The 14,990-nt window shown below is 49.1% G+C and overlaps 1 protein-coding gene across 1 annotated transcript in view; it reads left to right on the forward strand.

The window, feature by feature from the left end:
* Window positions 1-1,380: 1,380 nt before the first annotated feature.
* LOC146869088 (E3 ubiquitin-protein ligase TRIM39-like) overlaps window positions 1,381-14,990 on the forward strand; it is a 103,910-nt gene continuing 90,300 nt past the window's right edge. The window contains exon 1 of the mRNA XM_085599750.1: window positions 1,381-1,814. Coding sequence (XP_085455876.1) covers window positions 1,401-1,814 — 414 coding nt within the window. The 5' untranslated portion in view covers window positions 1,381-1,400. The remainder of the gene's footprint in view (window positions 1,815-14,990) is intronic.

The raw sequence follows: 14,990 nt of genomic DNA on the forward strand, positions 1-14,990 counted from the left end.
ATTTCACTCTGTCTTACACTGACCCTAAAGGACTTTCCATCCTTACACTATTCATAGAATCCGGGTGAAGCCCCTCTCTCTTCTTTCAGCATCAGCCTGAAACGTCTTAAGCTGTAATAAACCACAAACAGAGGCGCGAGCACGAAGAAGGAAATGAGTGATCAATACACTTTACAGCACCAGGACGTCTGCTAAAGAAACACATACAAACAATTAAAGGTGCACACCTAAAATTCGCAGAAGTCTATATATCTGATATGTTTACTTTGGATTTGGAAATAGTTAATAGTGACTACTAACTATGCAAGACGAGGAGAGTAAAAGGGTCTTTTATGTTTTATTCACTTTTTCAGTGTCTACCACGAGAAAGCAAACTCAGCTCTTTATTGTAATCACTGGTAGGTTCTGACCTCTGACCTTTAATGAACAGCTCCTGTTTTGAGTATAGAAGTAACTGATATGAGCAGTGTAAATACTGAACACACGTGAAATTCCAAGGTGTTAAATTAAAATAATGTGTAGTTATAACCAGTAAAATATTTACAAATATTTTCCGAACAAAATAGAAAGCTTGTTTTTCCACAAATGTTTTGTAATCAGAGTCAATAGAAATAATGGATTTTGCACAAGTTGAATTGGGCATGTAATTACGGCTATGCCGCATGTACCGCATAAAACGGTGTCTGCCTCAAACAGATGAACAATGACTAAAAAGCGGCACATGTGGCAGCCCCTTTCCAAGGCTCCGCTGGTCACCATTTATCTGATGAAAGTTGTAGTGAGGAGTTTAACTGCACTAATGAGGTGAAACCTCTGCTCAGACAATGATTGTGTGAGATAAAATTGCAGGATATTGAAATCATGCGGTCAGATTACTGTTAATCCGCATATTGCCTCATCTCGCTGTATAATCCAGTCCACCCTGCGGTATAAATTGCTCCTCCCATTGCGGGTAATGCCAGTGATCCCGATAATGAATTATTACATGTAAAGAAGTGAGAAAAGCAGTTATTGTTCAGCCTTTCAAACAGAAAATGCATGAAGAAATTGTTTCATAATTATTTTCCAGATGTCATTCCAGTTGTAAAACAAATATTATAACAAGCAGACGCAGAATTGCCAGGTTAAAAATAACTCGGAGGATTTTTTCGAAATCCATCTTTAGGTGACCGCTCCTGGCACTTACAGAATCTGAGAGCAAAACTAAAATCGCTGGTATTTTAGCCGAGAAAGAAGGGAAACCTCCAGTCAGAGTGTGCAGCAGACGAGTCAGTTCCCTGCTCTGACTGTAACATGAACCCGGAAGTCCCAGCGCAGCCAGAGAGGGGCAGACGCACAGACACGCCCACTTCACAAAGAAAGAAACTGAAACTTAAGTTTACTTCCTGCATTTCTGAATCATGGCGGCAGCGGCTCAGCTCGGGAAGCTCCAGGAAGAGGCCACTTGTTCCATCTGTTTGGAATATTTTACTGATCCGGTGATGATCGACTGTGGACACAACTTCTGCCGCTCCTGCATCACTCAGAGCTGGGAGGGAAGAGATGGAAACTTCCCCTGTCCACAGTGCAGGGAAATATCTCGTAGGAAAAAACTCCGACCCAACAGGCAACTGGGTAACATGGTGGACATTGCAAAACAGCTTTATTTGCCCCCCGTGAAGCCCCCAGAGGAGAATCTTTGTGAGAAACATTTAGAGAAACTGAGGCTGTTCTGTGCAGAGGATCAGAGGATGATATGTGTTGTCTGCCGGGAGTCCAAGGAGCATAAAACTCACTCAGCAAGTCCTGTAGAGGAGGCTGCAGAGGAGTACAAGGTATGTCTGTGGGCGTTCAGGGATCAAAAATCACTTGGTGAGCCACACCAAGGGGCAGTCAGAGAGCACAAGCGAAGTACGCGGTGTTAAGAAATCACGAGTCACCCTTTTTATAAGGTGGCCAGATTGCTCCATGTCACTGGGACACCACCTTTCCATTCCTAAGTTTAGATTTTACATATAATTTTTATCTGGTGTGTTGAAGCAACAGGGTCAAGTAAAATGAACCAAGGCTACAAGTCCCAGAATGCCCTGATCTGTTAAATCAAAAGCCCAGAAAAGGAAATGTGTCCCGGTGGCATGGAGTCATCTGGTCACCCTACTTGTGTATGTGATTAAGGAAGCTGCATAAGAGAACAGGGTATGTGTGGGGATGTCCAGGGAGTTAAAAGGCCCCCGAGAGTCACTAGAGGAGGCTGGTAAAGAGCTCTAGACGTACGTGTGAATGTTTATGGATCATAGTGCACCCGGAGGCCCTTAAGGGAAGTCTGTGCAAGGAGTGTATCTGGGTGTTCAGAATTCACAAATGAAGACACTGTAAGTTCCACAGAGGAAAAAGCTGCAAGCTGCGGAGGAGCACAAGGTATGTGTGTTGATGTTCAGGATTCACAAGTGAAGACATTCTGTAAGATCAACATAAGGTATGTGTGTAGGTGTCCAAGAGTCACAAGTGAAGACACTGTACGTTCTGCAGAGGAAGGAGCTGCCGAGGAGCACAACGCATGTCTGTGGATGTTCACGATTCACACGTGAATGCACATGTTACGTCTTTAAGAGGATTCAATGTATATTTTGGGGGTGATATGTGTCCCTAGAGAAGGCTGCCGAAAATTACAAGGTATGTTCGTTGGTCTTTAGGGATCGCAAGTGAATACACTCTGTGAGGCTTTATAAGTACCTGCAAAAGAGCACAAAGTGTGTCTGTCAGAGCGCCGAGATCACAGGCCGTATACTGTGACGTACAGAGGCGGCTGCAGAAGAGCAGAAGGGATGTGTGTGGGTGTTCTGGGACCTTGCACTATACTCAACGGCTTCAGTGTGGCAGTGTAGTGTGAGCTCTCAGTGTCTGAAGACTTGATGCGACAATGCAGGATCTGGCACACAGGCTCACATGTTCATCAAACACAGCAGAAGAGGTGCAGCAATGCAGGATGTGGCACACGGGCTCACATGGGCTCAGACACAGTAGGAGAGGTGCAGTAATGCAGGGTGTCACACATGGGCTCACATGGTCATCAAACACAGCAGAAGGGGTGCAGTAATACAAGGTCTGGCAGACGGGCTCACATGGGCACAGACACAGCAGAAGATGTGCAGCAATGCAATGTGTAGCACACAGGCTCCCAAGGGTATCAGACACAGCAGACGATGTGCAGCAATGCAATGTGTAGTACACAGGCTCCTAAGGGTATCAGACACAGCAGAAGATGAGCAGCAATGCAATGTGTAGTACACAGGCTGCTCCCAAGGGTATCGGACACAGCAGAAGAGGTGCAGCAATGCAATGTGTAGCACACAGGCTCCCAAGAGTATCAGACGCAGCAGAAGATGTGCAGCAATGCAATGTGTAGTACACAGGCCCACAAGGGGTATCATACTGAGCAGAAGATGTGCAGCAATGCAATGTGTAGCACACAGGCTCCCAGGGGTATCAGACTGAGCAGAAGATGTGCAGCAATGCAATGTGTAGTACACCGGCTCCCAATGGTATCAGACACAGCGGAAGAGGTGCAGCAATGCAATGTGTAGCACACAGGCTCCCAAGAGTATCAGACGCAGCAGAAGATGTGCAGCAATGCAATGTGTAGTACACAGGCCCACAAGGGGTATCATACTGAGCAGAAGATGTGCAGCAATGCAATGTGTAGTACACCGGCTCCCAGGGGTATCAGACGCTGCAGAAGATGTGCAGCAATGCAATGTGTTGTACACAGGCTCCCAAGGGTATCAGACACAGCAGAAGATGTGCAGCAATGCAATGTGTAGTACACAGGCCCACAAGGGTATCAGACACAGCAGAAGATGTGCAGCAATGCAATGTGTAGTACACAGGCTCCCAAGGGTATCAGACACAGCAGAAGATGTGCAGCAATGCAATGTGTAGTACACAGGCCCACAAGGGTAGCAGACACAGCAGAAGATGTGCAGCAATGCAATGTGTAGTACACAGGCCCACAAGGGTATCAGACACAGCAGAAGATGTGCAGCAATGCAATGTGTAGTACACAGGCCCACAAGGGTATCAGACACAGCAGAAGATGTGCAGCAATGCAATGTGTAGTACACAGGCCCACAAGGGTATCAGACACAGCAGAAGATGTGCAGCAATGCAATGTGTAGTACACAGGCTCCCAGGGGTATCAGACTGAGCAGAAGATGTGCAGCAATGCAATGTGTAGTACACAGGCTCCCAATGGTATCAGACACAGCGGAAGAGGTGCAGCAATGCAATGTGTAGTACACAGGCTCCCAAGGGTATCATGCACAGCAGAAGATGTGCATCGATGCAATGTGTAGCACACAGGCTCCCAAGGGTATCAGACACAGCAGAAGATGTGCAGCAATGCAATGTGTAGTACACAGGCTCCCAAGGGTATCGGACACAGCAGAAGATGTGCAGCAATGCAATGTGTAGTACACAGGCTCCCAAGGGTATCAGGCACAGCAGAAGAGGTGCAGCAATGCAATGTGTAGTACACAGGCTCCCAAGGGTATCAGACACAGCAGAAGATGTGCAGCAATGCAATGTGTAGTACACAGGCTCCCAAGGGTATCAGACACAGCAGAAGATGTGCAGCAATGCAATGTGTAGTACACAGGCTCCCAAGGGTATCAGACTGAGCAGAAGATGTGCAGCAATGCAATGTGTAGTACACAGGCTCCCAAGGGTATCGGACACAGCAGAAGATGTGCAGCAATGCAATGTGTAGTACACAGGCTGCTCCCAAGGGTATCGGACACAGCAGAAGATGTGCAGCAATGCAATGTGTAGTACACAGGCTCCCAAGGGTATCAGACTGAGCAGAAGATGTGCAGCAATGCAATGTGTAGTACACAGGCTCCCAAGGGTATCAGACACAGCAGAAGATGTGCAGCAATGCAATGTGTAGTACACAGGCCCACAAGGGTATCAGACACAGCAGAAGATGTGCAGCAATGCAATGTGTAGTACACAGGCCCACAAGGGTATCAGACACAGCAGAAGATGTGCAGCAATGCAATGTGTAGTACACAGGCCCACAAGGGTATCAGACACAGCAGAAGTTGTGCAGCAATGCAATGTGTAGTACACAGGCTCCCAAGGGTATCAGACACAGCAGAAGATGTGCAGCAATGCAATGTGTAGTACACAGGCCCACAAGGGTATCAGACACAGCAGAAGATGTGCAGCAATGCAATGTGTAGTACACAGGCCCACAAGGGGTATCATACTGAGCAGAAGATGTGCAGCAATGCAATGTGTAGTACACAGGCTCCCAGGGGTATCAGACACAGCAGAAGATGTGCAGCAATGCAATGTGTAGTACACCGGCTCCCAGGGGTATCAGACGCTGCAGAAGATGTGCAGCAATGCAATGTGTAGTACACAGGCTCCCAGGGGTATCAGACTGAGCAGAAGATGTGCAGCAATGCAATGTGTAGTACACAGGCCCACAAGGGTATCGGACACAGCAGAAGATGTGCAGCAATGCAATGTGTAGTACACAGGCTCCCAAGGGTATCAGACACAGCAGAAGAGGTGCAGCAATGCAATGTGTAGTACACAGGCTCCCAAGGGTATCAGACACAGCAGAAGATGAGCAGCAATGCAATGTGTAGCACACAGGCTCCCAAGGGTATCAGACTGAGCAGAAGATGTGCAGCAATGCAATGTGTAGTACACAGGCTCCCAAGGGTATCAGACACAGCAGAAGATGTGCAGCAATGCAATGTGTAGTACACAGGCCCACAAGGGTATCAGACACAGCAGAAGATGTGCAGCAATGCAATGTGTAGTACACAGGCCCACAAGGGTATCAGACACAGCAGAAGATGTGCAGCAATGCAATGTGTAGTACACAGGCCCACAAGGGTATCAGACACAGCAGAAGATGTGCAGCAATGCAATGTGTAGTACACAGGCTCCCAGGGGTATCAGACTGAGCAGAAGATGTGCAGCAATGCAATGTGTAGTACACAGGCTCCCAATGGTATCAGACACAGCGGAAGAGGTGCAGCAATGCAATGTGTAGTACACAGGCTCCCAAGGGTATCATGCACAGCAGAAGATGTGCAGCGATGCAATGTGTAGCACACAGGCTCCCAAGGGTATCAGACACAGCAGAAGATGTGCAGCAATGCAATGTGTAGTACACAGGCTCCCAAGGGTATCGGACACAGCAGAAGATGTGCAGCAATGCAATGTGTAGTACACAGGCTCCCAAGGGTATCAGACACAGCAGAAGAGGTGCAGCAATGCAATGTGTAGTACATAGGCTCCCAAGGGTATCAGACACAGCAGAAGATGTGCAGCAATGCAATGTGTAGTACACAGGCTCCCAAGGGTATCAGACACAGCAGAAGATGTGCAGCAATGCAATGTGTAGTACACAGGCTCCCAAGGGTATCAGACTGAGCAGAAGATGTGCAGCAATGCAATGTGTAGTACACAGGCTCCCAAGGGTATCGGACATAGCAGAAGATGTGCAGCAATGCAATGTGTAGTACACAGGCTCCCAAGGGTATCAGACACAGCAGAAGATGTGCAGCAATGCAATGTGTAGTACACAGGCTCCCAAGGGTATCAGACTGAGCAGAAGATGTGCAGCAATGCAATGTGTAGTACACAGGCTCCCAAGGGTATCAGACACAGCAGAAGATGTGCAGCAATGCAATGTGTAGTACACAGGCCCACAAGGGTATCAGACACAGCAGAAGATGTGCAGCAATGCAATGTGTAGTACACAGGCCCACAAGGGTATCAGACACAGCAGAAGATGTGCAGCAATGCAATGTGTAGTACACAGGCCCACAAGGGTATCAGACACAGCAGAAGATGTGCAGCAATGCAATGTGTAGTACACAGGCTCCCAAGGGTATCAGACACAGCAGAAGATGTGCAGCAATGCAATGTGTAGTACACAGGCCCACAAGGGTATCAGACACAGCAGAAGATGTGCAGCAATGCAATGTGTAGTACACAGGCCCACAAGGGGTATCATACTGAGCAGAAGATGTGCAGCAATGCAATGTGTAGTACACAGGCTCCCAGGGGTATCAGACACAGCAGAAGATGTGCAGCAATGCAATGTGTAGTACACCGGCTCCCAGGGGTATCAGACGCTGCAGAAGATGTGCAGCAATGCAATGTGTAGTACACAGGCTCCCAGGGGTATCAGACTGAGCAGAAGATGTGCAGCAATGCAATGTGTAGTACACAGGCTCCCAAGGGTATCAGACACAGCAGAAGATGAGCAGCAATGCAATGTGTAGTACACAGGCCCACAAGGGTATCGGACACAGCAGAAGATGTGCAGCAATGCAATGTGTAGTACACAGGCTCCCAAGGGTATCAGACACAGCAGAAGAGGTGCAGCAATGCAATGTGTAGTACACAGGCTCCCAAGGGTATCAGACACAGCAGAAGATGAGCAGCAATGCAATGTGTAGCACACAGGCTCCCAAGGGTATCAGACTGAGCAGAAGATGTGCAGCAATGCAATGTGTAGTACACAGGCTCCCAAGGGTATCAGACACAGCAGAAGATGTGCAGCAATGCAATGTGTAGTACACAGGCCCACAAGGGTATCAGACACAGCAGAAGATGTGCAGCAATGCAATGTGTAGTACACAGGCCCACAAGGGTATCAGACACAGCAGAAGATGTGCAGCAATGCAATGTGTAGTACACAGGCTCCCAGGGGTATCAGACTGAGCAGAAGATGTGCAGCAATGCAATGTGTAGTACACAGGCTCCCAAGGGTATCGGACACAGCAGAAGATGTGCAGCAATGCAATGTGTAGTACACAGGCTCCCAAGGGTATCAGACACAGCAGAAGAGGTGCAGCAATGCAATGTGTAGTACACAGGCTCCCAGGGGTATCAGACTGAGCAGAAGATGTGCAGCAATGCAATGTGTAGTACACAGGCTCTAAAGGGTATCAGACTGAGCAGAAGATGTGCAGCAATGCAATGTGTAGTACACAGGCTCCCAAGGGTATCGGACACAGCAGAAGATGTGCAGCAATGCAATGTGTAGTACACAGGCTCCCAGGGGTATCAGACTGAGCAGAAGATGTGCAGCAATGCAATGTGTAGTACACAGGCTCCCAAGGGTATCGGACACAGCAGAAGATGTGCAGCAATGCAATGTGTAGTACACAGGCTCCCAAGGGTATCAGACACAGCAGAAGATGTGCAGCAATGCAATGTGTAGTACACAGGCTCCCAAGGGTATCAGACTGAGCAGAAGATGTGCAGCAATGCAATGTGTAGTACACAGGCTCCCAAGGGTATCAGACACAGCAGACGATGTGCAGCAATGCAATGTGTAGTACACAGGCTCCCAAGGGTATCAGACACAGCAGAAGATGTGCAGCAATGCAATGTGTAGTACACAGGCTCCCAAGGGTATCAGACACAGCGGAAGATGAGCAGCAATGCAATGTGTAGCACACAGGCTCCCAAGGGTAGCAGACTGAGCAGAAGATGTGCAGCAATGCAATGTGTAGTACACAGGCTCCCAAGGGTATCAGACACAGCAGAAGATGTGCAGCAATGCAATGTGTAGTACACAGGCCCACAAGGGTATCAGACACAGCAGAAGATGTGCAGCAATGCAATGTGTAGTACACAGGCCCACAAGGGTATCAGACACAGCAGAAGATGTGCAGCAATGTAATGTGTAGTACACAGGCTCCCAAGGGTATCAGACACAGCAGAAGATGTGCAGCAATGCAATGTGTAGTACACAGGCTCCCAAGGGTATCAGACACAGCAGAAGATGTGCAGCAATGCAATGTGTAGTACACAGGCTCCCAAGGGTATCAGACACAGCAGAAGATGTGCAGCAATGCAATGTGTAGTACACAGGCTCCCAAGGGTATCAGACTGAGCAGAAGATGTGCAGCAATGCAATGTGTAGTACACAGGCTCCCAAGGGTATCAGACACAGCAGAAGATGTGCAGCAATGCAATGTGTAGTACACAGGCTCCCAAGGGTATCAGACACAGCAGAAGATGTGCAGCAATGCAATGTGTAGTACACAGGCTCCCAAGGGTATCAGACACAGCAGAAGATGTGCAGCAATGCAATGTGTAGCACACAGGCCCACAAGGGTATCAGACACAGCAGAAGATGTACAGCAATGCAATGTGTAGTACACAGGCCCACAAGGGTATCAGACACAGCAGAAGATGTGCAGCAATGCAATGTGTAGTACACAGGCTCCCAAGGGTATCAGACACAGCAGAAGATGTGCAGCAATGCAATGTGTAGTACACAGGCCCACAAGGGTATCAGCCACAGCAGAAGATGAGCAGCAATGCAATGTGTAGTACACAGGTTCCCAAGGGTATCAGACACAGCAGAAGATGTGCAGCAATGCAATGTGTAGCACACGAGCTCCCAAGGGTATCAGACACAGCAGAAGATGTACAGCAATGCAATGTGTAGTACACAGGCCCACAAGGTTATCAGACACAGCAGAAGATGTGCAGCAATGCAATGTGTAGTACACAGGCTCCCAAGGGTATCAGACACAGCAGAAGATGTGCAGCAATGCAATGTGTAGCACACAGGCCCACAAGGGTATCAGACACAGCAGAAGATGTGCAGCAATGCAATGTGTGGTACACAGGCTCCCAAGGGTATCAGACACAGCAGACGATGTGCAGCAATGTAGGGTGTAGCACACAGGCCCACAAGGGTATCAGACACAGCAGAAGAGGTGCAGCAATGCAATGTGTAGCACACGGGCTCCCAAGAGTATCAGACCCAGCAGAAGATGTGCAGCAATGCAATGTGTAGCACACAGGCTCTCAAGGGTATCAGACACAGCAGAAGATGTGCAGCAATGCAATGTGTAGCACACAGGCTCCAAAGAGTATCAGACGCAGCAGAAGATGTGCAGCAATGCAATGTGTAGCACACAGGCTCCCAAGAGTATCAGACGCAGCAGAAGATGTGCAGCAATGCAATGTGTAGCGCACATGCTCCCAGGGGTATAAGACACAGCAGAAGATGTGCAGCAATGCAATGTGTAGTACACAGGCTCCCAAGGGTATCAGACACAGCAGAAGATGTGCAGCAATGCAATGTGTAGTACACAGGCTCCCAAGGGTATCAGACACAGCAGAAGATGTGCAGCAATGCAATGTGTAGTACACAGGCTCCCAGGGGTATCAGACACAGCGGAAGATGTGCAGCAATGCAATGTGTAGCACACAGGCTCCCAAGGGTATCAGACACAGCAGAAGATGTGCAGAACACAGGCACACAAGGGTATCAGACCCAGCAGAAGATGTGCAGCAATGCAATGTGTAGTACACAGGCTCCCAGGGGTATCAGTCACAGCGGAAGATGTGCAGCAATGCAATGTGTAGTACACAGGCCCGCAAGGGTATCAGACACAGCAGAAGATGTGCAGCAATGCAATGTGTAGCACACAGGCTCCCAAGGGTATCAGACACAGCAGAAGATGTGCAGCAATGCAATGTGTAGCACACAGGCTCCCAAGGGTATCAGACACAGCAGAAGATGTGCAGCAATGAAATGTGTAGTACACAGGCTCCCAAGAGCATATCTGCAGGTGACTCCCCGCAATGCAGGGTTCATAAGGCAGAGGTTCAGCTGGTCTGGTTGCTTGTCACAGACCCCGTAAGAGCCTGTTGCAAACTTTTCAAGGGGCTGGTGTCTGAATTGTATTTCAGATGCTGGAAAGGGTTGGAACCTGCCCTGATGTAAACTCTCAGGACAACTACCTGATTCCTGTCATAGGCCCTGAGAGCGGCTGATGTCTGCTCCCTATCTCTGGCTGTATGTTTCTTGCCCTGTACTTTGTGTGGTGTCTGCTGTCTGTTCTCTCTCACAGACCATGTATGAGTCTGGCACCTGCCCTCTTAATGTAAATGTGTGTTTTCTGTGTACATGGCGCTGGTGTCTGCTCTCTCACTTTGGCTGTCTGTTTTCTCTGTCACAGACCCTTTATGAGGCTGGTTGCTCTCCTGCTGTGCCTGTCTTTTCTCCAGCTGAGATCCTGTAGGAGTCGGGTACCTGCTCTCTCAATATATATCTTTTCTCAGACACGGACCCTTTATGAGGCTGGTTGCTCTCCTGCTGTGCCTGTCTGTTCTCCATCTGATATCCTGTAGGAGTCGGGTACCCACTCACTCAATATGTCTATTCTCAGTCACACACCCTTTATGAGGCCGGTTGCTCTCCTGCTGTGCCTGTCTGTTCTTCATCTGAGATCCTGTAGAAGTCGGGTACCTGCTCTCTCAATATGTCTATTCTCAGTCACAGACCCTTTATGAGGCCAGTTGCTCTCCTGCTGTGCCTGTCTGTTCTTCATCTGAGATCCTGTAGAAGTCGGGTACCTGCTCTCTCAATATGTCTATTCGTAGTCACAGACCCTTTATGAGGCTGGTTGCTCTCCTGCTGTGCCTGTCTTTTCTCCATCTGAGATCCTGTAGGAGTCTGGTACCCGCTCCCTCAATATGTCTAGTCTCAGTCACAGACCCTTTATGAGGCTGGTTGCTCTCCTGCTATGCCTGTATGTTCTCCATCTGAGATCCTGTATATTCTCAGTCACAGACCCTTTATGAGACTGATATCTGCTCTCGTCCTGTGGCTGTTTTCTGTCATAGACCCTCTAAACGCTTGGTGCCCGCTCTCTCGTTTTGGTTGGCTCTTCTCTGTTGCATACTCTCTATGGGGCTGGCACCTGCTCTGTCACTGTGTCTGTCTGTTCTCTGTCACAGACCCTGCCTGGGGTTGGGGCCTGCACTCTTCCTGTGCCTGTCACAGACTGATCATTTCTTTGGTTGTCTGTTCTCTCTCACATACCCTGCGTGGGGCTGGCACCTGCTCTCTCGCCGTGTCTCTCTATTCTCTGTCACAGACCCTGCCTGGGGTTGGGGCCTGCACTCTTCCCGTGCCTGTCACAGACTGTGATCATTTCTTTGGTTGTCTCTTCTCTCTCACAGACCCTGCATGGGGCTGGCACCTGCTCTCTTGCTGTGTTTCTCTATTCTCTGTCACAGACCCAGCCTGGGGTTGAGGCCTGCACTCTTCCTGTCACAGACTGGGATCATTTCTTTGGTTGTCCGTTCTCTCTAACAGACCCTGCATGTGGCCGGCACCTGCTTTCTCGCTGTGGCTCTCTTTTCTCAGTCACAGACCCTGCATGGGGTTGGGGCCTGCACTCTTCCTGTGCCTGTCACAGACTGTGATCATTTCTTTGGTTGTCTGTTCTCTCTCACAGACCCTGCATGGGGCTGGCACCTGCTTTCTCGCTGTGGCTCTCTTTTCTCAGTCACAGACCCTGCCTGGGGTTGGGGCCTGCACTCTTCCTGTGCCTGTCACAGACTGATCATTTCTTTGGTTGTCTGTTCTCTCTCACAGACCCTGCATGGGGCTGGCACCTGCTCTCTTGCTGTGTTTCTCTATTCTCTGTCACAGACCCTGCCTGGGATTGGGGCCTACACTCTACCTGTGCCTGTCACAGACTGTGATCATGTCTTTGGTTGTCTGTTCTCTATCACAGACCCTGCATGGGGCCGGCACCTGCTCTCTCGCTGTGGCTCTCTATTCTCTGTCACAGACCCTGCCTGGAGTTGGGGCCTGCACTCTTCCCATGCCTGTCACAGACTGTGATCATTTCTTTGGTTGTCTCTTCTCTCTCACAGACCCTGCCTAGGGTTGGCACCTGCTCTCTTGCTGTGTTTCTCTATTCTCTGTCACAGACCCTGCCTGGGGTTGGGGCCTATACTCTACCTGTGCCTGTCACAGACTGTGATCACGTCTTTGGTTGTCTGTTCTCTATCACAGACCCTGCATGGGGCCGGCACCTGCTCTCTCGCTGTGGCTCTCTATTCTCTGTCACAGACCCTGCCTGGAGTTGGGGCCTGCACTCTTCCCATGCCTGTCACAGACTGTGATCATTTCTTTGGTTGTCTCTTCTCTCTCACAGACCCTGCCTAGGGTTGGCACCTGCTCTCTTGCTGTGTTTCTCTATTCTCTGTCACAGACCCTGCCTGGGGTTGGGGCCTATACTCTACCTGTGCCTGTCACAGACTGTGATCACGTCTTTGGTTGTCTGTTCTCTATCACAGACCCTGCATGGGGCCGGCACCTGCTCTCTCGCCGTGGCTCTCTTTTCTCTGTCACAGACCCTGCCTGGGGTTGGGGCCTGCACTCTTCCTGTGCGTCACAGACTGTGATCATTTCTTTGGTTGTCTGTTCTCTCTTACAGACCCTGCATGGGGCTGACACCTGCATGGGACAAGGTCAAGAGATGGTTCATCGGTCAAGAGGGTGCATGTTATGTTAAATCCATTTAATGAAGCTCAATGAAGCACACCTGGAGCTGCATCTTGGCACTCGGCCTGCACATAACTCGCACCTAATAACTGAAACAGTCAGGTTTTCAACAGTTTTATAATTTAGCAAAATGCGATCAGCAGCAGCGATAGAATGAAAGCTGATTCCATGCCGCCGGGCAGTGTAGTAGAACGCTCTGCCTCCATATGTCGAGGCACGAATGCGAGGAATGGAGCACCTTGTCGCTGGTTCTGAGTGTGCGAGCAGGACAATGATAACGTAATGCGCCTTTCAGATACAAAGGAGAAATGCCCATCAAAGCTTTGCGGGTAAGACAGCATCTTTTGAAAACAATGTGCTTTCTGATCGGAAGCCGGTGGAGGGCCCTGTAGATGGGGGCAGAAGGAGAGCCTGACGGGAGGCTACAAACTAAACAGGCAGCCATATTGTGCACCACCTGTAGTTTGGACAGAAAGATATCGTTTGCTGCCATAAGCAAAGCGTCGCTATTATCCAGACAGCTTTTTGAACAAAATCCGGACCAAATGTTTCCTAGCCGGAGATTGAAGTCGGGGAAACACTTTCCTCAGATGCAACATGATAGCAAAGCATGTTCATCTTGTAGTGGCTATGTGGCTTCTCATAGACAATTCCTGGTCTATTTTAATCAGGTTTCTGAAAGATTGTCTTGGGCAGGGGACTGACCCCAGTTCAGGAGGCCACAAGTCAGAAGACCAGAGATGCTGGGCTCTGCCAAACAGCAGGACCTGCGTCTTCTCGCTGTTCAACTGAAGACAGTTCTTAGACATCCACGCTGCCATATTCCTCATACAATCTCGAAATCGGCATATGGCACCGTCAATGTCGAGTCCCAGGGAGATGATCACCTGGGTATGGTCGGTATAAGAAATGTCTTCAAAAGCAGAGGCTTTAACGATCTGAGCCAAAGGAGCGACATAGATGTTAAACATGTCGGGCTCAAGGATGACCCCCGCGGTCCACCTTTGGGGATGGAACCAGATGATATTTAAATGGACCCAGGGTGATTATTTGAGTCCGGCCATCTAAAAAGTCTAATAATTTAAGGAGAAATTTGGTTGCTTGAGGTGAAATTAGCACAAGACACTCAAGATTACCTGTGTATGATGAATGCACATTTGAATTCCATTTTAGAAAATGTTTATCAATGATTGCCAATGGCTGTGAAATGTAGACGCTCATATTAATTTTGATATGGCATTGAAGTACGTGTTTTTTTATTAGTTATTTTTTATGTTACAGAGTTTTATATAGTACGAACTTGACCCGAATGGGGTATCAGAGCGCTTAACTTAGCACCAGTTGCATTACATGAGGACACATTCATTAGGTCTCGCTGAGCCCAGCGCATGCGCTGGCTCGAAGAGACATTATGTATGTGGGCTCCAAAAAGTGCTACCAGGCCAGCCTAGAGCTACAGTGCATGTGCGCGGGCGCGCGCGCCGCGCTTACTTTCACTTTCGCAGCCGCACGGCCGCTTTGATCGCGATCACTTTCACTTTCGTGCGCAGACCCAGCCTCCTCTGCCGGCACACCCACAACTGGCAACATAAGTTTTCTACAGCGCTTCGATCTAGCGCTTGAAATTGCTGCAGATCGGAGCATATAAATTCTC

Source organism: Triturus cristatus, chromosome 1_1 (assembly GCF_964204655.1).
Source record: "Triturus cristatus chromosome 1_1, aTriCri1.1, whole genome shotgun sequence".
Taxonomy (NCBI): domain Eukaryota; kingdom Metazoa; phylum Chordata; class Amphibia; order Caudata; family Salamandridae; genus Triturus; species Triturus cristatus.